Source organism: Coccidioides immitis, assembly GCF_000149335.2.
Source record: "Coccidioides immitis RS genomic scaffold supercont3.1, whole genome shotgun sequence".
In the NCBI taxonomy this organism is placed as follows: Eukaryota; Fungi; Ascomycota; class Eurotiomycetes; order Onygenales; family Onygenaceae; genus Coccidioides; species Coccidioides immitis.
Genome location: NW_004504310.1, coordinates 6,096,285 through 6,122,761, shown reverse-complemented (window position 1 = coordinate 6,122,761; position 26,477 = coordinate 6,096,285). Strand labels below are relative to the sequence as shown.

Here is a 26,477-nt window from a genome sequence, read left to right as displayed (position 1 = left end):
AAAAAAATTTAAATGTCAACGGCTCTCCAGATGTCTCACACCCAAACCAAACCATTAAAAGTTAATCATATTTCTTCCTGTGTCTCGCTTCTAAAGCATAGAGAGACTTCCCCCTACACCGTACAAACACTTACACACATCATAAGAACTTCTGCAAAATGTCTGTCGCTGGTAGTTAGTTACATATCTAGTAATTACTGATCGGGTGCTCGGGGTCTTCATGCACATTCAGCACACCAAGAATATCTAGTGGTAAACTATTTCAACCGGTCTATTCGATACATTCATAGAGGAAGGTAGGTCAGGAAAAGTGGAACGGAGATGATCCAGTCAATGATAAAAACATCAACCTATCCCCCCGCGTTTAGGGAAAAGCGTCGGCTTCATCAGTGCTCGCCTGTTGATCTCGTTAAACGCTCGCATTTGTCCCTGACTCTGTTCTGCAGCCAATGAGGAAATGCCCGCACATTACTCGCAAGGGCTCCGGTTGAGCCAGGAATGACAATGTGGCCACTGGATCCCGTGAGGATCTGCTGCACAACGGCTTCCGCCACACTGTCGGGCTCCAAGAGGGGATTGAACCAAGTGTTCTCAGGATTTATCACGTTAACCAGATACGTGCGGGCAAAACCCGGGTTTACCACCACAGTCCTGACTTTCGGAGCGTTATAACGTGTCCTCAACTCAGTGGCGAGCCCTTCATGGAACGCAAGAGCTGCAGCCTTGCTGGCAGAGTAGTCGACCATACTAGGGGTGGTAACATAGGCGGCCAGCGACGCGATCGTAACAACCATTCCATGATTGCGTGAAATCATGCACGGAAGAAACTCCTGAGCCAGCCAGTAGTGGGATAACGTGTTCACTTCGAAGGTTTGGCGGATATCTTCGTCCGTACCACCCAGTATTGTCTTTCCTTTCAGAACTCCGGCGTTGTTGACCAAAATCGTGGGCTCACCCATCTCATCTCGGATTTTCCGAGCAGCGCTAGCGATCTGGTCGCGAGAGCAAATGTCGCAGGGATAGAATTTGACATTCGCCGGCGTCTCATAATTCAACGGTTTGATATCTAAAACCGCAACCTTCAGCCCACGCGCAGCGAGTAGAAGCGCAATTCTCCGACCAATTCCATCGCTTCCTCCAGTGACGATGGCAATCTCAGAATTCCAGTTGTATCTATCTGAGGTTGCGTTGTTTAAGGCGCGACGACTAAGCCAGCCATTGAGCCATCGATACAGGCCAATTGCCACCAAAATTTTCAGGGCTCGAAAGACGCCGGGTTGCTCATTTCTGAGGGTTTGACCCCTACGAGTGTGCTGCGCGAGGAGCAGGAGTGGCAGAGTCAAAGACGGCGAGAAGAGAGTCCCCTTGATCACGCGACCCACCACATCCGCAATGAATCCTAAGTTATATCAAGTTAGCCACAAGATTTATTCGGACAGGTATGGCGGCGCGACAGCAACCAACCTTCACGCGGCAGCCAACGTCCATTGGCGTCCATCGTCATGAAGATCGACTTCGAGGAAATTAGAAATAAGGAGATGGCTTTTCACAGACTCATTCCACAGCTAGGAATACTACGTGCACCCGAACCTCAAAGGAAACTTAGGAAAGCAACGAGAAGCCCTTGGGAGTGAGGTCTTGTGGTGCGTTGGTGCTAAATATGGGGAATCTTGTAAAATAGTCCAGTTCGCCCTTATTTTGGTAAGGAAGGCACCAGCAGAGCTGGCCGCAGCGTCGATAGGCGCGTGTCGACATTGGCTATTCCTCCGAGTGCCTCGGGACGTCGATTGGGTTTCCAGTGCTCGAAGCCTGAGACTGATGCTCTTCCACATGCGACCGAAAGTCTCCTCATACACCTGGGGGACGCACCAAGTGTGGGGTCAGAACCTCGATTGTGGAGAAACATGTTTGTTAAGTACTCCGTCACCAACCAACCAACCATGTACTCCGTAGTTACTAATCCAACAAAAGAGCACCTCGATCACGTGATCCGTATAGATTGCCTAGACAACCCTTTCGAACCCTAAGCATAAACTCCTCGTCCATCAAAACACAACACCCGGCTAGGCTCCACAAGGATATCCCAGCATCACCGCATACCGTGAGAAAAGCCGTTTTCTTGACTCCACTCAATCTTCCAGTCACAACAAATTTGTTTCCTCCTACGCAACCCACATCATGGCTTACCCCGAATTGCCATATAGCATCCAGAACTGGCGCCTTGAGGAGATTCCTTAGTGCTGCAGGAGTGCGGCACTCTTTCGTTGGGAACTTTGTGGTGAGGACCCTCGGGTACCCACTGGTTCGGAGTGTCCCATCTCGCAACTGTAGACGAGTAGAGAATGCCCGATCGATTCTGGTGGTTTCGCACGGCTACCAAGAGTTCCCACAAACCCTGGAAGGATTATTTGATAAACGCGCAACCAAAGAGAGCACAACAGGTTGCCCAGGTTATCGATTCTTGCCTAAAGATGCTAAGAAATGGGCTACCGGCACTATCATCATGCCTCCCAGCTTCTGGCGCCTTGATTTAAGCCCTGATTCAGGGAAGGAAAACACAGTCACTATCCCGAATACACGCAGATTTCCACAGAAGCTGATCTATCTTAAAGGTAACTGAGTTCTGACACTTCAACTATTATGACATTAAGTCTAATTCCGACGCCTCCAGCAATAATCGATACTGTTGCCGATCGCTACGAAGTCAGGGGGCTTAATGAACGTATACTTTGAATGCCACCCGGTATACATCCTGCCTGACCTCAAGATGTCGTATCAAGCTTTCCGAGCGAAGATCATTTATTCCTTGACCTATTCTACAATGTACGTCTTCACTCTACGAGAAAGAAGGTTTGCGATGAGAGACGGTGGATACGTGCCGGTGTTATAAGTCCTGAAGCGGCAAGGGCTCTCATACCTAGAAAAGACCTAAAGCCGGAAGCTAGAAGAGCAAAGTACAAGGCCGTCGCAAATATTCCGACTTTAGACGCTAGCAGCAGCACGGAATCACGGTCCAATGCCCCTTGACATTATTAACAGACTAGTGCAACTTAGATGGTGTGTTCCACTCTATACCATTCCCGGATTTGGCGGAGCTGAGCCAAGGCAGACACCCCGACACAACCAATTAAAGCCAGTCGCCACGGTCCAACACGCTCCTTTCGCTCACTGGCGGCAAGTTGGGTGCTCCTCCTTGCTCAACTCGAGGGTCAAAGGAATAGAGCCATTCAATGAGCGAGGAACTGCCTCCTACCTCCGTCCGCACCTCGGCCCTAAGATTAAGAAGTGGTCGCAACAACCCGTAGTGTTGTAGCACCAATGTATCGTGCGGATCCATCCATGGAGTGAGTATCTGTTCTTCTAGTGACCCGCAGGGCGTAAAACAGCCAGATACAGTGGGAAAAAAAGAGCTTTCTACAGCTCTTCAAACAGCAAAATCAGCCATCACGCTTCTCTGCTTAACAGATGCTATATGCAAATTAGCAAACCGCGCTTCGGGCAAACGGCGACCTGCTTTGATGCTTTCCAGGACCCTACGAAAAAATAACGTGAGCTTGAATTCAAAGAATAGAATATGGGATAAAAATAAATAAGAAACAAAAAAAAAAAAAAAAAAAAAGGAAAGAAATCAATAAATACGCACCACTCAACACCAACAAACTTAACGCCTTTCCCACTTATACGCTGAATCTCTCGTTGTAGTTTCCCTGCAGAGAGACCACCTCCAGCCCCTACTTTAGCCAGATCTCTGGTTTTCAATGCATTTGGACGACCGAGGATGACATGTGTGACAGTGCGTCTTGCAAGAGATATAGAGATGCTCGCGCCATTATTGACGAGAATCTGTTTAAGCTTGTGGTCCGATATTAGGGGGAAGGTAGACCCATTGATGTAGATGGTCAAATTGCTAAATATACCTTTATTCCTCAGCGACGATTGTGCTGGCTGTGGCAAATAAGGCATAGCTTCTGGGAAGGGTCGTGAAGGCTCAGTTAGTGGCTCTGAAGAAAAGGCCCGGTCGAAGGAAGGCCCGTCATGCACAACACTGTCCATCAAGTTTTGCCCGATTTTCTTCTCATCCGCGGACACTCTCTGAGTTCTTTTCTTTACCCCAAAAAAAGACTTAATATCCCCTGTCTTCTCGTTCTTCCGTATCTCTTTCTCTCTCTCTTCCGGCGTTACCCACTTCCATTCGCCCTCATGGTCTAGCCTGGTATCGCCTGCCGTCCCTTTAAGCTGTGCGGCGAGTTTTTGATTCCTCGTTTCTCGCCAGGAAGTGCCAGTGTATGGATTCTCAGCTCGCTGGTGGCCTGTTGACGAAGAGTTCCAGGGGTCGAATTGGTCGATGTTTGCAGGAGAAGGTTTGCTGATGATATCGCGGAGCGCAGGAGAAACGGTAAATTGTGGTCGAGGCATTTTTGACGTTTTTCCTCACTTGTTTTGGTCTAAAGTTCCTTTCACCAATGTAGTACGGGCACCACAATATCAGTAAACAGTTGGCATCGGGTAATTAAAAAAAAAAAGAAAATTTCTGAGCTTTGGTTTTTTTTTCATCGAAGTTCCTGTGGAGGCTGAAGTGGCGGTTAACGGGTTGAACAGAGGGGCTGCCTAGTTTCCCAAAACTGCGATGTCATCAGGAACCGGCTATCCCCTGGTCAGATAAATAGCACTGTGACCTCGCAAGGATCGATCCTCTCAGTTGGATCGGATACGACGTTTAAGGATGAAGCGAGAGACGCAGTGAGCACATGTATTGTTTTTATTGCTCCAAATCAAGCCTAGCCACCCGTCGCGCTTGTTTCGAAAGGCGGAAGGCGATCCCCCGAGATGACCTGCAGCTCACGTGGAATTACCTAACTAGTTAAGGCGTCACGTGTCGCATCGCTGCAACTCAACTCAACAATTACAGAGGCTACAACGATCAGAAATTCAATGGCATTGCGAGCTGTCAGAGTGAAATGCCGGTTATGCCCAACAACACACAGATCGAGAGATAACTACAAGAATACAAAAACACAGGATGGTTTGAATTGAAAAGGCCATGATATCATTCATTCATTCACCCATTGATCTATGACATGGCGAAAGGATAAAACGAACATGGAAATACCGCACCTTAATCCAAAATCTGCACCAACCAGGCCCATCAGAGAGACTTTAAAAAAAAAAAAAAATACGAGAGTATAGTTGGAAGGGGAACAAAAAAGATGCAGCGGAAGGGACCGATCAGGAAAAAAACCGTTCTTGAAGTAGAAAGGTAAAAGTGGCTTGTAAGAAGAAAACAAACAAAGAGGAATTCTTTCATAGAAAAGACAAAAAGTATTCTTCGCTCCAGTTCATAAGCATCACCAATGCATCGGAAGTGTAGTCGCTTTTTGAATAACTCGCTGACTGGAACATAACAGAGCCGGGTAGCAGATTCATCGAGCGTTTCCTCATGCGAGTCATCAAAGTGAAGAATTAGTAGAAATTCGAGTGCGGAAAACCAGATGACCAGCCTCGATCTAAAGAGTAAAGGCTTGCTGAGCAGAAGACAAAACATCTGTATCAAGGAGATTCGTGTCATCATCATCATCAATTTTTTTGTTTTATAAATGACGAATGATAAGCGGTGAGGATTGAACAGCAAAAGGTGAATTGTAGAGGTTGAGACAGTTTAGTGTGGAGAAGGAAGAGACAATAAGTGAGAACGCGAAGACAAATATTTCAACGAGCCAGTGCTTAATCCACGATCTTCAAGAGAAAAGAGCACAACATCGCCTTGATTACATGGCTAGGCTGAATATCACGATCATTTAATATCCCGAGAAACTCGGCAGTAAAGGGGAGGCATAGTAACTGTATAAAGCGATATATTGGGCTGCTGTCCCTTAAACTCTAGGGATTGACTCTCGATTTCGCGACTACCGACAACGATGTAAGTAGCCGAGACTTTGAGGAATATAATGTCAGCAACGGATTGAATAGATGCATCGTGAGGTAGCGTTCAAAAATAGTCCGATTACTGAATTCGCAATTATAATTTCTCGCCACACCACTAAATGATAGCGGAAACATGATGACAGGGACCGTGGTACGTCGCCGCTGAAAAAGGTGGTTCGAGAGCTGAGGAGAGGAGAACGAACCCATCTGACCATGGTAAATTTCCGGTTCACCATATAATCACCATAGGGTGGTGCGAGTACCCGATGGTTCTTAACGGCGGCGTGGCATACCCCCATTCTTCAAGCTCTGGAGAGCAAGCGATGCGCCGCCCACGGGGCCCCCGATAGGGTTTTCGGTAAGTGTTTTTCGCCGTTTGTGCTCGTAACTAACTTCGCAATGTTGGCTGTCGGCTCGGGAAGTTTCCTCTTGATCGTCATCGTCCCTGGAACGCTTACCGGAACCGTTCAAACCCGAAGACGGGTAGACAGACGCCGAGTTTGACGAAGCAGAGTAAGTATCTCCCCCAGGACCGTTTGCGGGAGTGCTCCTTGTATCACTGACAACATTATATAGGCTGCTGGGCGGTCCGAGGCGTGGAGTTGAGTAACCGGGTGTCCACTGGCTCTGTGCACTTGGCCTTGAACCTATCCTATCAGTCCCATTTGTGCTGGACGCCGAGTTCGTAATATCGGAGGATAAATGGGTAGGCTCTCCATGCAAATTGCTGCTAGAATGACCAGTGCTGTAATTGTAAGATCCACGATTGCCGCTATAGGGACCGTTGGTGTCGTTGATATATTCACTCTCATGCTCTTGTCCTCCCTCTCCTACTGCTGTACCATGGGTCACTTGCCCATTTCCCTGGCTGTGTAGATATTTGTTAGTATGCCGTAGGTCCGAATCATTTCCGGTAGTCATAGCTCGTTCAAAAGTCGTCGAGCCTTGTCTCACATACCTGGACATATTCTGGGTAGCGGTTGGCTGTTGTGAGGTAAAGGGGGGCTGGCTGGAGGGGGCGGAAGGGTAATATGGTTTGGAGTCATATGTCTGCTGGCTTTGGTACGATTGCATGCTTTGCAAGTTGGAGCTTGGAGGTGTTGTTGCGGGAGTGGTTGGCATCGACCTCGAATTACCCAATCCCGTCTCAATTGATAACGCATGCGAATTATGGACATTTCCAGCCCAATCATAAGAGCTGCCCTGATTTGTCACGCCCACCAGACTAGAGGCACTCGCAGGAGGAGTCGGAAATGTGTGGGCACGTTCAAAACTTGGTCGACCAGCAGGAATGAGAGCCTGGCTGGAAGGTTGGGTAACTTGTGAAGTAACAGGGTTGTGCATGGAGTGATGGTGGTGCAATGGTGGTGGTTGCGGTCCTTGGACAGAGCGACTCTGTTGCTGGTTTGCCTCAATCCGTCTTCGTTCAGTGGCTGCAACAATCGAGTTCGGCCTCGTTTGATTCGATGGATGGTACAAAAGACCTCCAATGTTATGAACAAACAGCGGGTAAAGCAAGTCTGTAATTTTCTCTTTATTGGCAAATTCAAGGGCACGCTCAAAGGGAATCCTGAAAATTCGATCAGCTAAGTATTCATAACTCGTTGCAATCCCAAGAGACTCACCAGACACCCTTGAGATGCATGGGCCCGATTTTAACCACATGCCGGACCTTTTCACTCTTAAGAATACCATCCCTCCTTCCTCTGGTCATCCCAGCAACATTTAACAATTTAGTACCATTGATCATGTGGTTATCTGCGGAGAACATCAGTCAATTCAAATTAAAACTAATTGCAAAAGTTAGCGCGAACGAACCTTCTCTACGAGCGACACAGACGCCCTTCGCTTCCACTTGAAAACATAGAGTACCCTCATCTTCCCAAAGTGTGGCAGTCACTCTTGGTTTCATTCCTGGAGGCGCTACCTGGCCGGTAGTGTCGAAAGTATGAGGCACATTATAAGGCGGAGTATGGGTATTAGATCCAGCATATCCATGGGGATTTGGAGCAGTCGTCATAGCTATGATATTGATTAGCAAACGGCCCATGCTTTATTCATAGATTCTCCCCGCACTTGAAGATACCTACCAGGTAAAGGTAAAATCTGAGCAGGAGCATGTGGAGCGAGGGAATTTGTCACTGGTTGGCTGCTTGACTGAGGGGAGGTAACAGGGTTCGAATAACCATACGGGTATGCGCTGGTCGTTGGTGCATAAGCGGTGGGTCCAGGCTGTAAAAGAGGAGGCTGTTGATACGGATAGTGTGATAGTGTTTCAACAGCCCCGGGTTGGGACGTATATGCCTGCGCCGAAGGTAAATGTGACGAATGTACGTCCATATACGACTGAGTTTGGTTCATGGTTCCCAAATTCGTTGAACTCTGGAGATAACTCTCCCCTGCGCCCACGTAATCTGTCTGGCGCGTGGATTCCAAAGGAGGCCTGTGATTGACCCCTCCAGTCCTCTCAGCCAATGATGACTGAGATACTTTCGGCTCAGATAGAGGCGGAGAGTGGCTTGAAAGCTCAGATCCTGGACCACCAGGATGTGTTGCTGCGGGAATTGACGTAGGTGACCCAGAAACGTCGTGCTTTAAGCCCGAGATTGATGGGTTTCCTCCCAGGACCGTCAGCTGCGGGTCAGGAAGACACAGAGATCGCAACCTGTCAGCACCAAAGAGAGGTCTTTGAGACGCGTGATGATTGTAAAACGGGATATCAACGGGGTTGCGGGTGTGAACCTGGGATATCGACGGCAGCTCCAGCTTTCCGGTCCGAAACGAAACTTCTTTGGACAGAAATTGGTAATGGATAGCAGGTCCTTCAAACGAGCGATGGTCGCGAAGGAAAAATTAGGGCGAAGCGAGGATCGTATATGGATCGTGAGTCTCGTAGGCGTCGAATATCAACTGGCTCTTCAGCAATGCCACTCAAAGTAGCAACGTGTCGCGTTCTTCGGAGCTCATTCAATATAACAGCAACAAAGTTCTAGGTCAAATGATCTAACCCGGCCTCGTCAATAACGTGAAAGCATACACAACGCTCAGAAAAATTCAAATGCAATCGTAGGTAATTGTACACGGAAGCACTTGTTTGGTATCCTTGTCCTTTTTCGTGTCAGAAAACAACGTCCGCAAAAGGAGGTACAACCGGTCAAGGTCAACGGGGCAAAACTCAAGAAATGGGGCTTGCCCACAGTGGACTGCGAGAACTGCGTCTCGCCGTGGATCACTCGCGGAGCCTGCTCAAGCATGGAAGGGGAGAAATAAATTAAAAGAGAGCAAACCGTACAAGGAGCGGTCAGTCAAGTCGCGTCTTGGTATTTCCCAGAAATGTCAAACGAGACCGGAAGAGCTTTCGATGTTTGGTACTTGGTGGACTGAGTACATTGACTGCGGGTCGAGAGATTAGGCGACGAGAACGCAACAACGCAACCAAGCATGAAATATCATTCGTAGCAGTCGTGACGAGTCGTAGGAGGTTCACGCTTTCTTTTTTTTTCCCTTTTATTTTACTTCTTTTTGATCTCTTGATTTGCTGCGCTTTTTGGCTGAATCTGAATCGCAAAAGGAACGACGTAGTGACAAGATATCAGTCAAATGTGCGGCGAGTTGGAGGTTGAGAAGCAGCAGAGCCGGAGCATGCAGGAGGTACGAAACGTATGCAAGAAGCAGTAGCAGCAGCAGCGAAAAGGCACAGGAAATGGAAAATGGAGCTAATGTAAAATCGAAAAAAAATAAAAAATAAAAAATCCAAGGGCAGTGGCAAGGGTCATACAATCATAAACAGAATGATTGGGTATATGGGACGAAACCCATAAGTGGGGGACGGGAAAAAAAAGGCAAAGGGAGAAGAAAAGTGAGAAATGGGAGAAGGTACAGAAAGAGGATAGTTAAAAAAGAGGGAACAAACAAGACGAAAGAGATGGTGATCACATTACCTGCGCTCGTCCGATAATACTTTGCTGTAAGTTCAGGCAGCGTGAACGACTGTGGGCTCAAGCAAAAATGTGGAGGCTGGGGGAGGGCGTGTGTGGTGGGTGGGTGGGCGGCCGGCGGCGGCGGCGGCGGCGGCGGGCGGTGGAGGGAAGGGTGTTGGGATGTTTCCTTTTGGTGCTGGCGAGAAACAGCAAACGCTAGTCAGAGAGCCACTCGCGCCGTTCAACCGTGGAAGATGGCCCGGTGGATACACCTGGGTGACGCTCCCGCACGCACCCTTGGACGCTCTGCGGATTATGATTCGCCTTCTGGCCCCTTCTTCTTCAACGGATATTGGACTGTCCCTCGCGTCTCGTCAGCCAAGCAGAGTCGACTTTGGCGCGAAAAATAAAAATAAAAATAAAAATATCAATCCAGGAGCGTGGTGTTCAGCGGAGGTGTGAAAGGATCTCTAAATTCAGACGGGAAGGAATTGACCATGTACCACCACGTCCAATCCAGGGAGGCTAGCACCAAGCGACAATTTAATCAAGTCGAAGGAGGAACAGCACGCAAGAATGAATCAACACATGGCCCTGCAGTGTGGGTACAACGGCCTTTTTCGATGTCCAAGATTAAGAGCGTACAGTACGGAGTACATACGACCTGACATACATCTAGAGTCCTGCTATTTGTTAGATCGGGTCCGCGCCTGCGCGATATTTATATGTGCCTGTAAAGACGCTCCTTCGCCATGATTTACGTCCGGCGCAAGGAATATACATAGTAAGTATGTATGTCTGTCCATACTTTCGTACCTAAGAAGTGACTTCACAACACGTCTGTGCTCTGGAGCCATAAAGGAACTTGGTCGTCAAAGGCTGTTCCGCTCAAAGAAGTTTAATCGTGAGTCCCAAGGTTTTCTCTGGAGCTCGCTGGGCGAGAAAGTCTCAGCGAAACCCGCTTCTCGATTACTCGCGCCGTCAGGGCGATACAGCCCGAAAGCAACACGGACAAATAGCATGTTGGCAATGTTGGTTTTGAGTGTATTTTTCGCCCACTGGCCTAGATCCCGCAAGCCCTGATGACTTGTCCGTACCGATTGGTACTGGGCCGAAACGTATCATACACGAAAAAGTGCGTAAATGACCATACATTACTAGCCCCAGATGACCGCTTCACACGCCAGCCCTGCTCACTGCCTCTCAGCCAAACCGTCGACTAAGCGAATCTCTCTCTCTCTGTGTTTCGCTCGAATTGGACCCTGATGGCGGAATATCACATCCGAGTAATAATGGATGAATCTTACTCCAGAGTTAGTGACCTCTGCTCTGCCCGTTTGGATTATTATTGACCCTGTCCAAGCTCGAGGCCAGTGTGGATCTTTTGACAACTCAGAACCCAAAGGGGATTCGTGGGGTTCAAGCTAGCACAAGGACGAAGCGGTTATGCAATGTGTGATCGACTTCCGTGCAACCTGCCAGAACGATAAGCCCATCGAGAAAGAGAGGCATGGAAAGAAGTACCGTTGGCCTGTACGGAGTACGAATGTTACCACCAGACGCTCTGTCCTGACCAGGTCTTATTGGCCAATAATATGGATAACATCGTCACAAGACGTTCCGACTTCGCATTCTCAAAGCCCGCCTCGCGCTCCAACCTCCCTGTGGATTCCGAACCGACAAGGGTCCCGACGGACTTAAGATCAAAGAAAGTTTAGTTGCCTTTCCTGGCTCCCTCGCCCAATGTGTTGATGCTTTGAGAACGTGCTCTGCTCAGGGCGAAGCAAGCTCCTGAAATAGCTAATCCGTTTCAGCTGTTGAGCATCGACTGAAAGGTGGAGCAAAAGCTTGATTTGCCATTTTGGCGACCTTCCCAAACGGTCCTTTGGAAACAAAGACATCAACTCTGCGTCACAGGAAGATTCAGGTTGTCCCTTCACAGATCAGCCATCACATCGTGAGCTGCAGGTTGTGATCCACAGGATCTCGTGTGCAGCTCTGGAGTCCTCCTTGTCAGAATCCATTGATGTGCCTCGCCCAACCCCCAGCCACATTCCCAGGAATCGGAGATCAAAAGAAGAAACAACCACAGCCCAGCGAAATCACGTTCGAAGAATGGATGATTTGCCTCGCAAAGCTTTGTGTTATTCACAATTTCAGGCTTTCACTTGTTGACTGCTTGGGTTTGCGTCCAGTTGGGATAACAGAGGATGCGCAATTGGAAACCCCTCTTTCAATTTCTGCATTCGAGGTCGTACCGCCTGAACCTGGTGTATTCTTTCCATCTTTCGAGAAGTCCAAACGAATATCACAGCCGCGCCATCAACAGCTTTTGGTTCCAAATCGTAAAAATGCATGAATGCAAAGTTTCCTAGCACTCGGAGTAATAGACTCCAGCTGGATGGACTTCTCTTCCATGGGTGAGCCCATACGTCCCTGTCTCTTTCTCGAAGCTCTCTTTTTTTGTTATCTATCGCTTCGGTGTAATTCCACACAAATTCGAGAAGGCGTTTCCAAGTCGAGATTTGCAAACACGCTATTGAACAGGGGTTTTACGGAGCATACGAGACTCCTCCGTAGAATGATTCTTGTAACGCCGTTATGCACTCCCGCAGCACATCCCGGAATACTCCTACCCCATCCAAAACACAATGTCGCCTCTGCTAATTCGAGGTTGCTGCTCGTTGGATCATACATCCAGTCCTTGTTCGTCGAGAGATGCATCACATCAATCAAGAACTATACCAAAGTATGGTCAAGGGAAACAGCCTCCGCGCCTCCTTGCTGTGAAACCCACATATACTCCCCATGCGTGTGCAATATAACTATCCCAAAGCTCTTTATACGAACACCATCACGTTCTGCAGCCAGGTGAAGCGAGAGCGGCGCAGTTGTTTGTTGGATAAGAGTTTCAAGATAGTTGATTTAATCAGCAACCTTGGGGAATTAGCGCGGTTACTGCCCTCTCAAGGTTTTACAGGTGGTTTTACTTACATGACCGAAGGATGTAACATACCCTTTTGTAAAAATACCAAACATCTCCAAAAAAAAAAAAAAAGGAAAAAAAGGAAAAAAGGTTTCGCGTGTGACAAGAAAATACGTGCATCTGGATTCTCCTCCTCAGTCTTCCACCAGCGATCCTGGTTGATGATGTGCAGTTGCAGCGGGAAGGAGATGGGTTGGCAAACTAAATTTTTGAAGCCCAAATCAAGCAGCCGTCGCTAGCACCCAATCGCGGGGCATTCTTCAAGCGCATTCTCCGTATTCTGGTCGTGGGTTCATCCTCCGTGGTAGAATTCGCCGGTGAATATTCCTGCTTTGACCAAAAAACAAAAAAAAAAAGAAAAAAAAAAAAAAAGGAGTGAAGCTCCCTCTGAGGTGGCAGGCCAATGCATGGCTACACAAAAAGAGAGAGTAGAGAGGCTCCATTCCTGTGGTATTCCCGACATCTCAAAATCTGGGAAGCATTTCATGGGCCTCGGGCGGGAGCGATCTTCTCCAACCCTCAAAAAAGAAAGCGGATCGAAAGAAAAAGAAAAGGAGCTGCTTGCCGGTCTGTCCCATGGTAAACATACGGAGTACAAGTCTAAGGTTTTTTTTTTTTTTTTTTTTTTCCTTTTTGCCCCTTCTTGTGCATGCCAGGACAAGTCCCATACCGTGGAGCGAAAAGAAAGCCACGAATGGGACAACAAAGTTTCCAAAGCCGAAGCTCAGGGACCGTTCCCTTCCCGGACCCAAAAAAAATAAAAATAGGACATGGGTTGTGCCGACAGGAGAGGCGCAGGTCGTGGAAATATCAGTCATAGGAGGATCCCGCTCCCATGATTTGTTGGTTTGATTGGTTGTATGTTTTGAAGGATGGATAATCTCATTTTTGGGATTCGTTTCCATCCTGGTGGTCTTTCATCCTTCTTTTTTTTACTTTTTCTATTTTTTCTATTTTTTCTATTTTTTTTTTTTTTTTGGCTCTGTCGTCTCAAGGCTTGTGATGAGTTATTCACATGGGACGGGCTTTAGTCCCTTGGACCCCATTGATTTCACTCCAAATTCGACGAGCGGAATGATTTGACAAGCCAGCAGGTACGGAGTTATGCCTCTTCTCATTTATTCCGGACTCCGTCATCTTTTCAAATCCCGAGGTCGGACTTGGAGCCTTGGGGCCTAAGAACGGTTGACCCATTTCAGGTTTGGAGACCGGTTATGGAGCTTCTGCACTGTCTTCAATTCAGCGAGGGGACATACCCTGCATTGCCCTCACGGGTGAGAGATTCCATCAATCTTGGACTCTTCGACAACAAGTTCTAGAAATACGGGCTGAAAAATGCACGATGAGAGAGTCCCTCCTTTTGCGCCAATTATGGAATGTTAACCTCGATGGCTGAGGACCTCTCAATCTCACCAGAGCCAACGAAACAACAACTTGCAATAAAAGGTGCTCCGTGTGGCCCTCGATAAACCTTGTCTCGAAAATGCTTTTTCAGTTCCAAGCCCGGTCAGGAGATACTTCTCTGAAGTTACATGGACTATTATCTCCCCAGCAAGGCAAAGCCAGAAAACCACACTGATCCCAGTCATCTAATCTTTCAGCTTCGAACCAACGGGCCTTGAAACATTAAGATTGACTTATTTCGAGGCGTGTTCACGTAAATGACCATTGACGAAGTTATATGGAAATGGAAATTGGATTTCCAGGGACATAACTATTGTCAACGTCGGGAATGATGGCGTATGTCGGTGCGAGAATATTCGCTGGCGGAGAGGGTGCAAAAAATCAAGGTTTTTATAAATAAATAGAAAAAGGAAAAGAGAAGAATCTCCAAAGCCTTTCCTCCTCTGGAGTGACGAGTTACAAAACCGAACACGCGGTTATTTGGAGTGGATCGACGGCTCATGCCGGGCTCGTAACCGCTAGAAGCGACGCACATCCGCTTGTACGGGGCAATGGAGATTCATTCAAAATCAACACTTGGGGTATCGAGTACATGGCTATATTATTATGTCGATCTCCTGGAGTTGCTGCCAGCTCTGCCTCACCACTACCTTATCCACAACCCCAACCAGGCCCGCCCACCTTCCCAGGCTTGCTGCATGTACGGAGTATAACGGGCTGCGTATGTACGGAGTGCCGGGCTCCGTACCTGCGTCAGAGATATTGTCAGGGACATATGTATGATATTTTTTGCGACCACAGAAGCGGGAAGCTACCTCAAGGAAAGAATTGTCTGTCTCAATGCTTTCCTGGGTACTACTGCAAGGCACAAGGTTTAGTGCTCCCGCACACGCACACAAAAGAAACACAAGGCAGGCAAGGACAAGAGCATGTATCTGTAATTATGTATTGAGTATGTGCGTATAGAGAAGCATGCAAGGAATCAATTAACCTCACATTGCATCATCCCATTAAATCCCTTGGGGAGCGATGCAGGCTCGGTCCCTACATGAGGGTACATTATGAAAGATGCATCCCCGTTTCATATGCCTGAGACGTCTCGTGTTTGTGCGATGGATGACATTCCGTTGGGCCTTTGCTCTCCTCTTACATTTCTAAGCCACCTTGAATGAAAATCTCCGGTTATGAAATATTGAACATCGGGGAATTCATCGAGGCGAAAGTCATGAAAACCGCCAGTTTCTCTCGCTGTCCGGTTACCTTGGTTAATTCCACAACTTTCAATTCCACCGCCACGGCTATTCGAAAGTGAGGGATATTAATGTATTTCAACCCATCGATGAACATCCAGGAAGACGCAACAGGGATGTGCAAAGATCTCACGGAATGACGGAGGAATTTGCAGGGCTTCGATGGACAGAGCTTTGAATAAAGTTTCGTTCCCCGCCCCCCCTGCGACGGTGGTAATGGCGGCTATTCTTAGCACGGGCCAAATTCGCTTAGTAGCCAGGATTCAATCCACGTCCAGAAGCGATGCGGTTGAAGCGACAATGCTCGAGCACATGAATAGTTCTCATGTTGGCAACCTCAGTGTCGGGGATCTCGCTGCCGTCTTAGTCAAATCGCCGAGCGCAATGGTATGACTCGTAAAAGTGAATGCCAAATGTCACCCCATTGAAAAAATACTGTGTTTCCTTCATCACCACCCAAAATCGGGAGCTGGCCCCAGCGCAGATTTGATTTACAGGTCAGCGAGGCGCGCCCTGTGATGGAAGTGTAGATCTGCTCGTCAAGCCTGCCTTGCGGGTTCGGCATGCTGATATGTTACTTGGCAAAATGGCAGAGTTCAGACTCCACGTTGTGAATTCAACAAACGGTTCCGAATTATTGTCGTGGTTGAACCGCGAAAAAGTGGCACTTTGCTTGACGGCACATCACAGTCTGGCGTCTTTGGATTCCTGTTCAGCAAGCAAATGGGACATTGACAGGCATGGAATTGATAATCCCCCCATCCATCCAGGGTTGCCATGGCGGGGCAGACCGTCCGGATTGACAACGCAGAGGTCGACAAGGGATAGTATGCTTGGCATTAAGCCACCCGCGGTCGATGTAGGACGAGAGAGCAGGGATTGGATGCAACAAAGACGGGGAATTCCGTTCTTTGCACAAAGTGCCACCTTCATCCAGTCATGGGGTTGCGCATCAACCGAATGAAAGTCACGAGCGGGCTGCCTTGACAAACCAGATATCAAGAGACTTTGATGGGGACGTTGCGGGTTTTCGCTGCCTTACGCACGCACTCTTGCTTCACCCATTGATCCCCACCGTAATGGAGCGAGCGAACGACGGATCAGGAGAGCAACCCAATCATATGCGAAGCGCTGAGGGCGGTCCAGACTCTTTTACCGCCCTGGCTCTCTCCTGGGCTGTGACCACCAGCGATGTGCTACGTGGCTGAGATAGCATTTCCTGGCAGAATCCTTTTTTCCAACTTGCGATCTTTCCGCTCCGCGTCACCCAAAGACTGGGACGATCAGTCCTCGTTGGTCAGATCAGCCTTGGGGACTATCCGGCTGAGATTGAACTCCAAACAAAGGGTGAGAGTCGCAAAATAACGCCACTCACGACATGACTCTTGGAAACCAGAACAGATCAAGGCCGGTGAAATTGAGGCCGAGCAGCCTCATTGATGGAGTAAGCAAGCGAATTAACTGGTGGTTGCAGCAGCCACGTATGTAAGGCCAAAACAGACGCCGTCGAAGATCCATGAGTGCCAAGACCCGAGCTTGTGAGCAGATTCGGATGTCGTCGTTTCGAATGACCCTCTCTTCTTTCTTTCTCCACTCACTGAACCCTCACACCTGCTCTCTGCTTCGTATCTCTCAGCTGGTTTCAATGAGTCGTGGTGATTCATCGGCATGGTAGACAGCGTGGAACTCATTAATGGGCTAAAAACTCTCAACCCCATCGAATGGATCCAAAAAGGGAATATTTCAACGAGGAGAGACTAGGAGGCCAGGGTTACCTCAAAGTCCTTCACAACCTTTCGCCCCCATGAGCTTTCAAAAAACCCCCCGGTTACCTATCCGAGGCTAATGCACTGCCCAAAAGCGAACAGGGTTTAGCCCGTTACCCTTGTCACCTCGTTGACACCCCCTCTGCCATGAGATCTCTGGAGATTGGGACGCGCGCATGCACGGACACGCAGGCTTGTCAGAAAGTCTCTGGCTTTCTTGCTGAATTTGGAGCACATACAACCGATCATGGGAATTGTCGTCGAAATTCTGAAATGACCAGGGGACGCGTGTGACCTCCGCAACCTCGCCTAACTTGCCGCTCTGATTGAAGACAACCTTGCATTGCGAAGGTTTCCGCCGTTATCGAACCACTCTCCTCCGTGACCTGGTTGGATTATCTTTCCTTGCGGTGGTTCTCTTCCCATGCGAGTCGCCTTGGTCAATCAAATAATAGACTGTGGAGCCTCTAGTGTGTGGTCATAGCGGTTTCAGCTGCATCCACCCGTGATTGCATATGCGAGTGTTTGTCGACTTCCGAGAAGATCCATGCCACCCGTTTCTAAAGTTGATCATTGAAGCTCACACCCAGAAGAGTCTTTTCATTGGATGTTCAGCTGAATAACAAAATAATGCATCTCCAGGCTGGCGAGATTTTGCAAGTGAATTTTGATATTCCTCCTGGTACGGGTAAATTCCATTTTTGTGCGACAAGCAGATTGCAGCCTTTTTCCCAAGGATAATGAGGAACTGTGTTGCCAATTTGGAGCAATCATGATCAAATTCACAAATCACAGCCAAGCACGCAAACCAACGACAAAAGGTAAATTGACTCTTGGCCAGCTTTATCTCCATGTTGCTTTTGGTATTCGCAGCATAATAAATGCCGACAGAGAGTTACAAGCACAGTTGGAGAAAAGGAATAGACACTCGGCTTCATGCGAAAATAATTTCTAGGCCTAGCTAAATATTGCAGTTAATCTAGCGGTGTTTTTCTTTCAAATACCCTACAGCTGGCGTACAAATTAGGCCTTCTCAAAGACCGTCTAGGTGTTGGTACACTTGGGCTCATTTGGTCTTATTCTGACCGCCAATTTGTCCACACCGACATCAAGCACTTTCGTACTCGTGGCCCTCGGGCCCCGGAAGTCTTCGAGGTGTAAGTTGTGACGAACCTAGGAGCCAAGTTATCGACGTAGACGGTCTGAGAGACACACACCGAGCATCGACTACGGGCCTACAGCAGTACCAAGCCAACATTGATATAGGTGCAATGTGCACCGTTTTCTGAGCCAAACGTATTTTTTCTACACTGCATACCCGCGCCTTGGCCCTCCAATCTTTTCCGGTCTAATATTTTGAGTTCACTGTTAAGGTTATCAGCCCTACTTTGTCTAACTTGCGATGCTCTATTGAATATGTGACTTATCTTACAACTTATCATAGTATACCTCCTTTGAACAAGATTAGAGTAGGGAGCTATCCAAAAGCAGCCGGCTGACAATTCTCTTTCTCTAGCTTTAGGTGCGAGTGTGTCCACTCAGCTCTCATCATGGTCAAAAAAGAACCCTTTCCATCATCTTCTTCCCCCTCCCGGATACACAAGCTCCCACTATTTGTCTTCAGATATGTTACACGTGAACTTGTGTCACCTTTGGTTTCTCCCTCTTCACAAGTGTGTGCAACTTTGACAAAGGAGGAAAGAATCTCAATGGCCTTAGGCCATCATTCCTTCGAGCACAGTGAGCTCATTACATTATCGAGGGTGACAATAGACAGAAGGAAGCTTAAGAACGCAGGGACTCTCTGTAGCTTCTTTTTCAGCCATTATATTCGATTTAGAATATTACGTTTCAGGCCAGGGCAACGAGAACGAGGATCTTCTAGGTCTCTGATATCAAGTTGGGAGCAGAGCTGAGGTTGCGGCTTGAATCTTCGTCCGGTAATTGAGTCGAGAGACACTGCTGGAAGCTAGAGGCTCGAGTGACTGTGTCCGGGTACCAAAAGAGATAATTCTTATTTTCTTAGGCTTTGACTGTGTATCACTTGAGACTGCGTCTGTTTGCAGATGCCAAAGGTCCACATGGTTAGAAAATCCCCCTGGCATGGCAGTTTTGACTGGAGCCAGCATCAACCGCACCCATACATTGACGCACGAACATCAAGCCTGTAGAGTGCGAAGAGCCCAGATCAAAAGGGTGAGAGTTGCTTGTACGGAGTCGCATACGTATGTACACCAAGAGTGGTGCCACGTAACACTATTAGTGTTTCATTGGTATGACTACAGAGGACAGGAGAAATAATGGAGCTCTAAAAATGTACTGCTATTCCTCTGGTCTGGTTTTTAATACCTTGATTTTGCAAACGCTTCTTTGGAAAATGGAGTTATTCCGACGATAGAAGCACTTCGGAGTATGAGTACCTCTTCAGGTAGAACCAAGCTACTCTTGCAATGCCTCGACCTAAGATTCCTCTCTGCATTGACGTTTCTTTGGCTGATGGAAGCTCTTGCTAATCTCTTACCTTCAATCGAAGATGCGTTCTGCAGGCTGTCACATCGTGCACATCTAATTTATGTACAGCTACATTTACGGGACATTTTCCCGCCCTGCACAACCCTCGATCGATACCTTCCAGATCTTCCCAAGAGTGCCTGTTGAATTGACGAGTCCATTGGGACCGCATGTCCCAGAAAATACGTCCCCACCGGGAATGCTTTTCGGGTGTTGGTACGGAGTAAACACACATCTCGAATAGAGCGGTGCAACACCCCAAGTGAGACTTCTTTCTGTATGTACATGAATCTTAAAATAGCAGGTCAAATGATGAAGGTTCTTTGTGGCACTCAAAGCTACCATTGATCCCGACCGTGACGAGGAATCCATGTCTATCAGGGGCTTCCCCCACCCAGCACAGAGGATGCACACTTTCAAGCTTTGCTTCTTTCATCAAGAAATATGTTGGCCAAGGACAAAGAGCTGGCTGAGACACAAAACTTTCTGCATACATATATATGCAGGTAAATAGGTTATCATCAGAGCTTTCGGGTTGCAGACATGATGTAATCCAATGAGGAATGAGTTGCTATGACTTATCCCCAGGATTTTACTGCTTTTAACGGGGCTGGTAAAGGAGATATCATAGGGATTTACATGTTGGCATGTCATTTTTGAATCAATTCCGAAGATTTCTACTCTCTGCGCGGGATTACGCAAAATATCTTGTATTGAAAGAGCTAGCGGTCGATGGTATCACAAAGATGGGGTGATCCCCTCGCCTGCCAGTCCTCCCTTTGTTGTTACACCTTGGCCCAATAACAGGCAAAAAAGGATGCAATATGTTACCAAGATGCACTTTTGGGACCGTATATTTGGACATCCATTTGTATCGTATAGACCTATGAATGTTCATACCAAACATACAGTGGGACCAATCATGTATCTTGAAGACTTTGCCCGACTCATTTTGTCAGAGATCGAGGAGTCGCTGCATAATTCATGTAAGTCTTAGTTATGTTTGAGGGGTAAATCTATTTTAACTCAGATGCTGTGCTATTGTACTCAACTTTGCCTCTCTTAACCTGCATGGAGTTCTATGGAGTACAACGGTAACTCTACCGCGTTTTGAAATGTCCAACAAGCGGAATAGACGAAAGACATGAGTGACTCAGCCGTCGGTATATACGTATGTACTATGCAGTGTTCATACTCCGCGTGTGCGGTACATAACCCTCTAGACGGGAAGAGACACCCATACCTTGCAATAACGTGGAATCTATATGGAGTACCTGTCCTTCAGGGCACGCTGCCGAGGCGTGCCTGCGAGAACTCGACCTGGGACGTGATGGGTAACCCCAATAAGAGGGTGAGTGTCAATAAGTTGGCTAAATTTTTGAACCGGGTTTGATTTGACCTATAGGTCCCGGACCGTAGAACGTATAGTTAAGTCGAGATCGAAATGGTTGATTTGGATTTTGGAAAGCCAATATAAGCCCATGTAGCGAGGGAGATCCCATTAGCCCTTCGAATCATGCAAAGGAACAGAAAAGAGATTTTGCCAAGTATATTTCATCCCTAATGGAACCACATTTTATCTGTAATCACCAAGAAATGAATGTAGGCTGGACACTAGGGAAGTGAAGCCAAGGAATAGCATATTACCTTCTTTGGCTCTTTTCGCTTCTCTTTTCTTTCTGCTGAATGAACACTTGCTGCAAGATATCAAACCAATCCTTCTGATCGATCGTTAAGTCTTTCTTAGGATTTCGGAAGATCTGGGAAATGATATCTCGAATCCTGGTGCTCAAGGCTTTGAGCGCCATCATCGACTTCCAATCTTTCACCGAGAATCTAATGCGATTACCGTCTATTGACACCACCCCAGAATACATCTGCAAAATAAAGGAAAAAATAACAAAGAGTGATCAGCTATATCTCAGTGTGAAAGCTAAGATAGCGGACCGTTGTAACACATACCTTGAACTCAACATCACCGCAAAGCAACGCAATGGGAAAGTCCTCGGCCGCGCTCGTCTCATGCGCGTTGTAGTTCCGATTTCGTGACTGCATTATATGATAATAAGAGAGCCACTTTGTTGAAAGTTCTGCAGTCTTATTTACTGATGTCGTGTGGAGAACCACTGACTGATTGTTTGAAATGTTCCTCCATCCTTTCCCTTGGCGGGTCAAAATCCTAGGGTAGAAACTCCATGCAATAACAGAGTTTACAACCAGGTCATTGCTGCTATTGACATCCAGTCGTTCGGGCACTGTGAAAAACTGGCGTCTGCGTCCAGAAAATCGTGCCCTTTGGCTCACATTAGCATTAGTTTCAGCTAGTGGTAGGTATGAAATACTAACCTGCTCAAATCAGCTTCTTCGGAAACATCCAGCTTTACCAGGCCTGTATCAACTAGGGAAACTAGCAATTGAGTTTTGACATCTTCTATATTTAACAGTGCTTGGGGGCTCAAGCAGTTCTTTCGACAGAACGTGAACTCGTTCATTCTTGGTGTCTCACGGCATTTTTTCCACGCACAGTAAGCGTTGTAGACAGACAACAGATCGGAATTCCCTACATTTTTATAAGCACTTACGGAATAGAACCCACGAGGGAAATATGTTCACTTACCTCGATCAAAAGCACGTTTTGCAGCCTGTGTGGTATTGCTCGATGCGGCTGTATGTACAAAAGGGGATTTGCAGGATAAAATGGCCGCGATGCTCACCGTTGAATCTACACATTGAAACAGAGCACCATACAGGATTAACTTGCCTAAGAACACATCCAGTGGCAGTTGAGCGAGTTGCCTGCCTAAGGGTGTCAACACTTCAGTGTTAGTAAGAGCCTTGACTGCCTTGAGTGCCTCTATCGCCCGACGAATATTCTTGGATGATGGAGGATCGAGTGCTTCAGAGAGAGTTTCCTCAATGTCACCGAGATTGCAGATTTTCACTCGAAGGATTAGGTCTTGAAGAGAGAGACGGAGCATTTCAGGGGTTTGTTGATCTGCCATCTGTGATGCAAATTAGACAAGAATACAAAGTTTATTAGGAAAAGACAATGCATACCAGTTTATCGTGGCGATGTTTGGTAAATAAGTGAAAACAGAGGCCTTCTTGAACTCTTCCAGCTCTGCCACGTCGTTGCTTAGCATTGGCACGGGATATAAACGTTTCAACGAGTCTTGATATCTGACGTCGCTCGTCAAACCTTTGAAGGTGTTAGCAAATGCCCTACAATGACAAAGACGCCAACTTACCGCATAACCTTCTCTTTTCCCGTATCTATTACTGCAGTTATATCCGGAATTGTAATCCCTAGGCTCGTTAGAAAGTGGAAGCCACGAAAAAAGTTATCTTCTGCGCTTATCCTACCAGTCTCAGCAATATTTGTTGCGATGACAATTTTTCTTGTTCCATTTTGAGGGACTAAAAATGCCTTTTCCTGCTCCTCACTGGCTATTGAAGAGTGAAGAGAATGCACTATCCAACCGTTTTCAAAAAATGGCTCTGAAAGTATTCCGTCATGCAGCCTGCGTATTTCCGCTAGCCCAGGCATGAAAACCAAGAATGCCTTGCTATATTTCTCTAGCCCGGGTTTAGTCGCTATAGTGAAAATCAAATCTATGATCAGCTTATAATCAAGGCGATATTCGTCAAAAGAACAAACCGCATCGCAAGTTTGTTTGCTATATGCGGACAATGTGGATCGTAGACTCTCGTCAGTTTGAGCCCGTTCAGTGCTGGAGAAATCGCTTTCGTCTGTATAATCTAGCGACTCCTTTTCGTGTGAACAGTGCCTCGTGACCTCGATCGCATCCTCCAGATAATTGGTTTGCACAGCGAATGTCCGACCAGGAATATTCAGGACTGGTGCGCCATCGAGATATGCAGAAAACATCTGCGCATCAACGGTCGCAGACATGAGGACTAATTTAAGGTCTGCTCGTTGATTCAAAAGTCGACGAAGTATAATCAATAAAAAATCGCTATCAAGCGTGCGCTCGTGAACTTCGTCCAAAACCAAATGAGTTATGTCGTTGAAATCATGCGGCCGTTCTAACATCCTGATTACTACTCCCGTTGTCCTAGCCTAAGGAGTCAGCCTGTACAAATGGGCGAAAACGATACCGGGTCACTTACGCATATATCAATCTACTAGATGCCACTACTTTGCTCTCCAGCCTTATTGCGTATCCCACAAGAGATCTAGCTGTTCCAATGGCGTCCCTACCCTCTCCGAGTTCTTCGCTAACTCTTTTTGCGAGTGATATGGCCGAAATCCTTCGTGGTTCGGTCACGTATATCTTGCAATGACGGCCCGCTGTGAGTTCATTTTCGAGGATAAAAGATGGTATTTGCGTGCTCTTGCCACTTCCGGTTTCGCTACAAATGATAAGCGTTTGGTTTGCTGAAATCATTTCTATTATCTGCTCTTTGAATGGCCATATTGGGAGGTTAGTCCGGGTTTTCATCATTTTTGCGAAAAGGTCGGTGGAAGATCGGTCTTTCCATAGGCTTTGGAAGTATTTTGACGGTTGCGAACTTGAAAATTTCGGTTGCAGATTTTCCTCTTGTCTCGCTCTCGCGTTTCCGTTCCGTCGTTTAAAATTTTCGATCAGCACGACATCCTCGTCGGCTTGACTTTTAACTTGTTGAAAAATATCCTGTAAACCCTTAACGACTTCCTTATCGGCAGCCTCCTCGTATTCCTTTCTGGAGCCGGACAACTCATCCCACACGTCCTTCCACAGCCCAGGTAATTTCATGTACGCTCTATTTTCCCTCGTCGAAGAAGAGAGAATAAATAAGGCAACAACAGAGACGTAGGATTCTGCTTGCAGTGCAGTTGTCGCACTTATGGAATCCATCGAAACCTGTACGAAATGCGGATTCGAGGTGAAATATATGTCGGGGTACGGAATATCCAGAGGTACCTCCTGGGCTTTGGACCAAGTTATCCGAACGCTCTTGCGGTGGGAATAAGACGTAGAATCCAAGTCCCTATAAACTATTTTGAAACCCGGGTCTCTAGATCACGATCAGCGTATTAGTATCAAAATTCAACAATTAAAAGCTCGGCATCCAAACCTCGTTCTGCACGCTTCTTCCAAAACGCGACGGGGATTGATCCCAACCGATTTACCAAAATCTCTGAGCTTAGTTACCACACGCCCGTCGGTGAAGGCATTCGCAGCCGTTCCTATAGGGGAATCGGACTCAATCGCGAACATGCTTCCTAGGATGTTTTCGTCGTCATCGCTATCGACTAAGTTCGGCTGCCCACCGGTATCGGTTGGTGGGCCCTTCCCATCTCTTCCTGATGCCATTTTCAGGCTAGGTTCTGTAGGTTTTAGTCCTCCACGTAACGACCCAGCGGTATCAGCACGCAATTCACAGAGCCTTTCTTTCCATTCAGCCTCAGCTTTTTCGGAATCAAATAAGATATCCCTTTCGACCACAGCAAGTTTAGTCTTTATTTTTTCTATTTGGGAATCAATTGCAGGGTCCACTACGCTCACAGCAGCCTTTTTGGACCTTGTCTTGGGATGATTGAAAAAACTTGGTTGAAGGGAATAGATACGTGATCGAAGTTCTAGATAACGCGGGATCAATGCGTCTGGATCCAGATCAATATCGGACATGTCAGAGTCTGAGTCCAACGAAGGGCTTGGGTGCGTAGGGCTTTTTGGCTTTGTTGATATATTGTTAACAGGAGTGATTGTCCCAGAGTTTGGAGGTGTTGCTTCTATTTCATCTATTAAATTGTTAGCGGCACATTTGGTTTATGGGTTAAGTTCTGAATGCATCCACAGAGCACACCTTTTTGATCGTCCGGCTTTGCTGGGGGTTTCTGCTGCCCGTATATCGGTAGCTCATCTTCGGAGGAGTGCGATGCCAGCCACTCAAGGACCTGGCCTATACTCGACGTGAAATCCTTGTTTGAGGCTTGATCCTGGGAAGAGTGTAAGAGAATTCCTCTCAACGCTTTATCCACCATGGACTTGGAAAACCCAAGTTTAAGCAGGGTCTCCTTGAGTGTCCACATGTTTATACATAGTTCTTCTTCATTTGCCATGAAATCAGCATTTTCGTCAAACCTACTAAAATAGGACGGTAATTTTTCAATTTCTTTGATTTCTTTTTCAATGATCAGGTTGCAGATATCCGGGCTTAACCAATCTCGAGTATTAATGGTCATCCCTTGAGCACGCAGAGTGCGGCGCTCTGTTTCGAGTTTTCCAGCTTGACGAGAAGCCTCGTTTTTGCATTTTCCTGCATACTTGTCTAACAGACTCTGTAGTTCAGCCTCTTCGAGATGTTTCTCGAGCTCCTCTGGCGACAGGTTTTCCAAAGAATCCTTGGATTTCTCTGGTTGTCCTGCAGTGGCTAGTTTCTGCTCTTCTTTGGTAACAGATGGCTGTTCTGCCTTTGTTAACACTCCAGAGTTTATGACTTGTGATTTAGATGGGATTGAAGTAGTTGTGAATCCTCTTGCTGGGTTGGAAGCAGGCTTCTTCTTCTTGCGACCTGGTGCCATAGCCAAATCTGGCGTGATAGAGTCTATATAGTTTCAAGGAGGCAGGTGAGCTGGCAGAACAAAAATAAAAGACTAAAGGAAAGATTTAAGAAGCTATATGACTGCTGACCGTATGCAAAATAGAAAAAGTATTAATGCCTTTATGGCTAGTGATGTCTTATCAAGAACAATCAACTAGGCTCGAGAGTT

General features: G+C 47.1%; 12 protein-coding genes across 12 annotated transcripts; 7 read left to right on the top strand and 5 right to left on the bottom strand.

Annotated features, from left to right (window-relative positions):
• Nucleotides 1-163: 163 nt before the first annotated feature.
• On the bottom strand, nucleotides 164-1,498 carry CIMG_00901 (short chain dehydrogenase/reductase; the record flags this gene model as incomplete). The annotated part of the gene is made up of 2 exons (XM_001247129.2): nucleotides 164-1,399; nucleotides 1,465-1,498. The coding sequence occupies 2 exons, from the start codon at nucleotides 1,496-1,498 to the stop codon at nucleotides 387-389; spliced, it is 1,047 nt and encodes a 348-aa protein (XP_001247130.2). The 3' UTR covers nucleotides 164-386.
• A 406-nt stretch (nucleotides 1,499-1,904) lies between these two features.
• Nucleotides 1,905-3,027, top strand: CIMG_00902 (uncharacterized protein; the record flags this gene model as incomplete). Its single annotated transcript, XM_001247130.1, has 4 exons — nucleotides 1,905-1,992; nucleotides 2,205-2,612; nucleotides 2,672-2,722; nucleotides 2,768-3,027. The coding sequence occupies 4 exons, from the start codon at nucleotides 1,905-1,907 to the stop codon at nucleotides 3,025-3,027; spliced, it is 807 nt and encodes a 268-aa protein (XP_001247131.1).
• Nucleotides 2,982-4,773, bottom strand: CIMG_00903 (uncharacterized protein). The gene is made up of 2 exons (XM_001247131.2): nucleotides 3,644-4,773; nucleotides 2,982-3,533 (listed from the first exon to the last, which is right to left on the bottom strand). The coding sequence occupies exons 1-2, from the start codon at nucleotides 4,414-4,416 to the stop codon at nucleotides 3,425-3,427; spliced, it is 882 nt and encodes a 293-aa protein (XP_001247132.2). The 5' UTR covers nucleotides 4,417-4,773; the 3' UTR covers nucleotides 2,982-3,424.
• Nucleotides 4,774-4,913: 140 nt separating this feature from the next.
• On the bottom strand, nucleotides 4,914-10,368 carry CIMG_00904 (cell pattern formation-associated protein). Its single transcript, XM_001247132.2, has 7 exons — nucleotides 9,864-10,368; nucleotides 9,215-9,479; nucleotides 8,013-9,030; nucleotides 7,741-7,944; nucleotides 7,548-7,680; nucleotides 6,881-7,492; nucleotides 4,914-6,790 (listed from the first exon to the last, which is right to left on the bottom strand). The coding sequence occupies exons 3-7, from the start codon at nucleotides 8,281-8,283 to the stop codon at nucleotides 6,196-6,198; spliced, it is 1,815 nt and encodes a 604-aa protein (XP_001247133.1). The 5' UTR covers nucleotides 8,284-9,030; nucleotides 9,215-9,479; nucleotides 9,864-10,368; the 3' UTR covers nucleotides 4,914-6,195.
• Nucleotides 10,023-10,925, top strand: CIMG_10636 (uncharacterized protein; the record flags this gene model as incomplete). Its single annotated transcript, XM_012358843.1, has 3 exons — nucleotides 10,023-10,298; nucleotides 10,540-10,626; nucleotides 10,704-10,925. 3 exons carry the CDS (start codon nucleotides 10,023-10,025, stop codon nucleotides 10,923-10,925), a joined length of 585 nt encoding a protein of 194 aa, XP_012214266.1.
• Nucleotides 10,926-14,216: 3,291 nt separating this feature from the next.
• Nucleotides 14,217-15,173, top strand: CIMG_12823 (uncharacterized protein; the record flags this gene model as incomplete). The annotated part of the gene is made up of 4 exons (XM_004445810.1): nucleotides 14,217-14,281; nucleotides 14,430-14,485; nucleotides 14,637-14,953; nucleotides 15,111-15,173. The coding sequence occupies 4 exons, from the start codon at nucleotides 14,217-14,219 to the stop codon at nucleotides 15,171-15,173; spliced, it is 501 nt and encodes a 166-aa protein (XP_004445867.1).
• Nucleotides 15,174-15,698: 525 nt separating this feature from the next.
• CIMG_10637 (uncharacterized protein) lies at nucleotides 15,699-16,690 on the top strand (the record flags this gene model as incomplete). The annotated part of the gene is made up of 2 exons (XM_012358844.1): nucleotides 15,699-15,869; nucleotides 16,346-16,690. The coding sequence occupies 2 exons, from the start codon at nucleotides 15,699-15,701 to the stop codon at nucleotides 16,688-16,690; spliced, it is 516 nt and encodes a 171-aa protein (XP_012214267.1).
• Nucleotides 16,691-17,088: 398 nt separating this feature from the next.
• On the top strand, nucleotides 17,089-18,246 carry CIMG_12822 (uncharacterized protein). Its single transcript, XM_004445809.1, has 2 exons — nucleotides 17,089-17,263; nucleotides 17,351-18,246. The coding sequence occupies exons 1-2, from the start codon at nucleotides 17,204-17,206 to the stop codon at nucleotides 17,540-17,542; spliced, it is 252 nt and encodes an 83-aa protein (XP_004445866.1). The 5' UTR covers nucleotides 17,089-17,203; the 3' UTR covers nucleotides 17,543-18,246.
• A 253-nt stretch (nucleotides 18,247-18,499) lies between these two features.
• CIMG_10638 (uncharacterized protein) lies at nucleotides 18,500-19,354 on the top strand. The gene is made up of 2 exons (XM_012358845.1): nucleotides 18,500-18,621; nucleotides 18,771-19,354. Exon 2 carries the CDS (start codon nucleotides 18,799-18,801, stop codon nucleotides 19,162-19,164), a length of 366 nt encoding a protein of 121 aa, XP_012214268.1. The 5' UTR covers nucleotides 18,500-18,621; nucleotides 18,771-18,798; the 3' UTR covers nucleotides 19,165-19,354.
• A 53-nt stretch (nucleotides 19,355-19,407) lies between these two features.
• CIMG_12821 (uncharacterized protein) lies at nucleotides 19,408-20,131 on the bottom strand (the record flags this gene model as incomplete). Its single annotated transcript, XM_004445808.1, has 3 exons — nucleotides 19,408-19,504; nucleotides 19,598-19,708; nucleotides 19,839-20,131. 3 exons carry the CDS (start codon nucleotides 20,129-20,131, stop codon nucleotides 19,408-19,410), a joined length of 501 nt encoding a protein of 166 aa, XP_004445865.1.
• A 275-nt stretch (nucleotides 20,132-20,406) lies between these two features.
• On the top strand, nucleotides 20,407-21,152 carry CIMG_12820 (uncharacterized protein; the record flags this gene model as incomplete). The annotated part of the gene is made up of 3 exons (XM_001247137.2): nucleotides 20,407-20,494; nucleotides 20,671-20,745; nucleotides 20,983-21,152. 3 exons carry the CDS (start codon nucleotides 20,407-20,409, stop codon nucleotides 21,150-21,152), a joined length of 333 nt encoding a protein of 110 aa, XP_001247138.2.
• Nucleotides 21,153-21,237: 85 nt separating this feature from the next.
• CIMG_00910 (ATP dependent RNA helicase) lies at nucleotides 21,238-26,427 on the bottom strand. Its single transcript, XM_001247138.2, has 10 exons — nucleotides 25,571-26,427; nucleotides 24,839-25,505; nucleotides 23,891-24,778; nucleotides 23,123-23,835; nucleotides 23,008-23,065; nucleotides 22,817-22,958; nucleotides 22,377-22,761; nucleotides 22,106-22,319; nucleotides 21,722-22,052; nucleotides 21,238-21,636 (listed from the first exon to the last, which is right to left on the bottom strand). The coding sequence occupies exons 1-10, from the start codon at nucleotides 26,286-26,288 to the stop codon at nucleotides 21,403-21,405; spliced, it is 4,350 nt and encodes a 1,449-aa protein (XP_001247139.1). The 5' UTR covers nucleotides 26,289-26,427; the 3' UTR covers nucleotides 21,238-21,402.
• Between the last annotated feature and the right edge of the window lie 50 nt (nucleotides 26,428-26,477).

What these genes read in the sequence shown, in the direction of transcription:
- CIMG_00910 (XM_001247138.2), bottom strand. Translation starts at nt 26,288, where the DNA reads ATGGCACCAGGTCGCAAGAAGAAGAAGCCTGCTTCCAACCCAGCAAGA. An exon ending in AAAGCCGGACGATCAAAAAG is followed by an intron (nt 25,506 to 25,570) that starts GTGTGCTCTGTG and finishes ACAATTTAATAG; the next exon opens with ATGAAATAGAAGCAACACCT. An exon ending in AACAAATATTGCTGAGACTG is followed by an intron (nt 23,066 to 23,122) that starts GTAGGATAAGCG and finishes TAACGAGCCTAG; the next exon opens with GGATTACAATTCCGGATATA.
- CIMG_12822 (XM_004445809.1), top strand. Translation starts at nt 17,204, where the DNA reads ATGGATCCAAAAAGGGAATATTTCAACGAGGAGAGACTAGGAGGCCAG. An exon ending in GAGGCCAGGGTTACCTCAAA is followed by an intron (nt 17,264 to 17,350) that starts GTCCTTCACAAC and finishes AAAAGCGAACAG; the next exon opens with GGTTTAGCCCGTTACCCTTG.
- CIMG_00903 (XM_001247131.2), bottom strand. Translation starts at nt 4,416, where the DNA reads ATGCCTCGACCACAATTTACCGTTTCTCCTGCGCTCCGCGATATCATC. An exon ending in AAGTTTGTTGGTGTTGAGTG is followed by an intron (nt 3,534 to 3,643) that starts GTGCGTATTTAT and finishes ATTTTTTCGTAG; the next exon opens with GGTCCTGGAAAGCATCAAAG.
- CIMG_00904 (XM_001247132.2), bottom strand. Translation starts at nt 8,283, where the DNA reads ATGAACCAAACTCAGTCGTATATGGACGTACATTCGTCACATTTACCT. An exon ending in CTGTGTCGCTCGTAGAGAAG is followed by an intron (nt 7,681 to 7,740) that starts GTTCGTTCGCGC and finishes TGTTCTCCGCAG; the next exon opens with ATAACCACATGATCAATGGT. An exon ending in GCTACCCAGAATATGTCCAG is followed by an intron (nt 6,791 to 6,880) that starts GTATGTGAGACA and finishes ATATCTACACAG; the next exon opens with CCAGGGAAATGGGCAAGTGA.
- CIMG_10638 (XM_012358845.1), top strand. Translation starts at nt 18,799, where the DNA reads ATGGTCAAAAAAGAACCCTTTCCATCATCTTCTTCCCCCTCCCGGATA.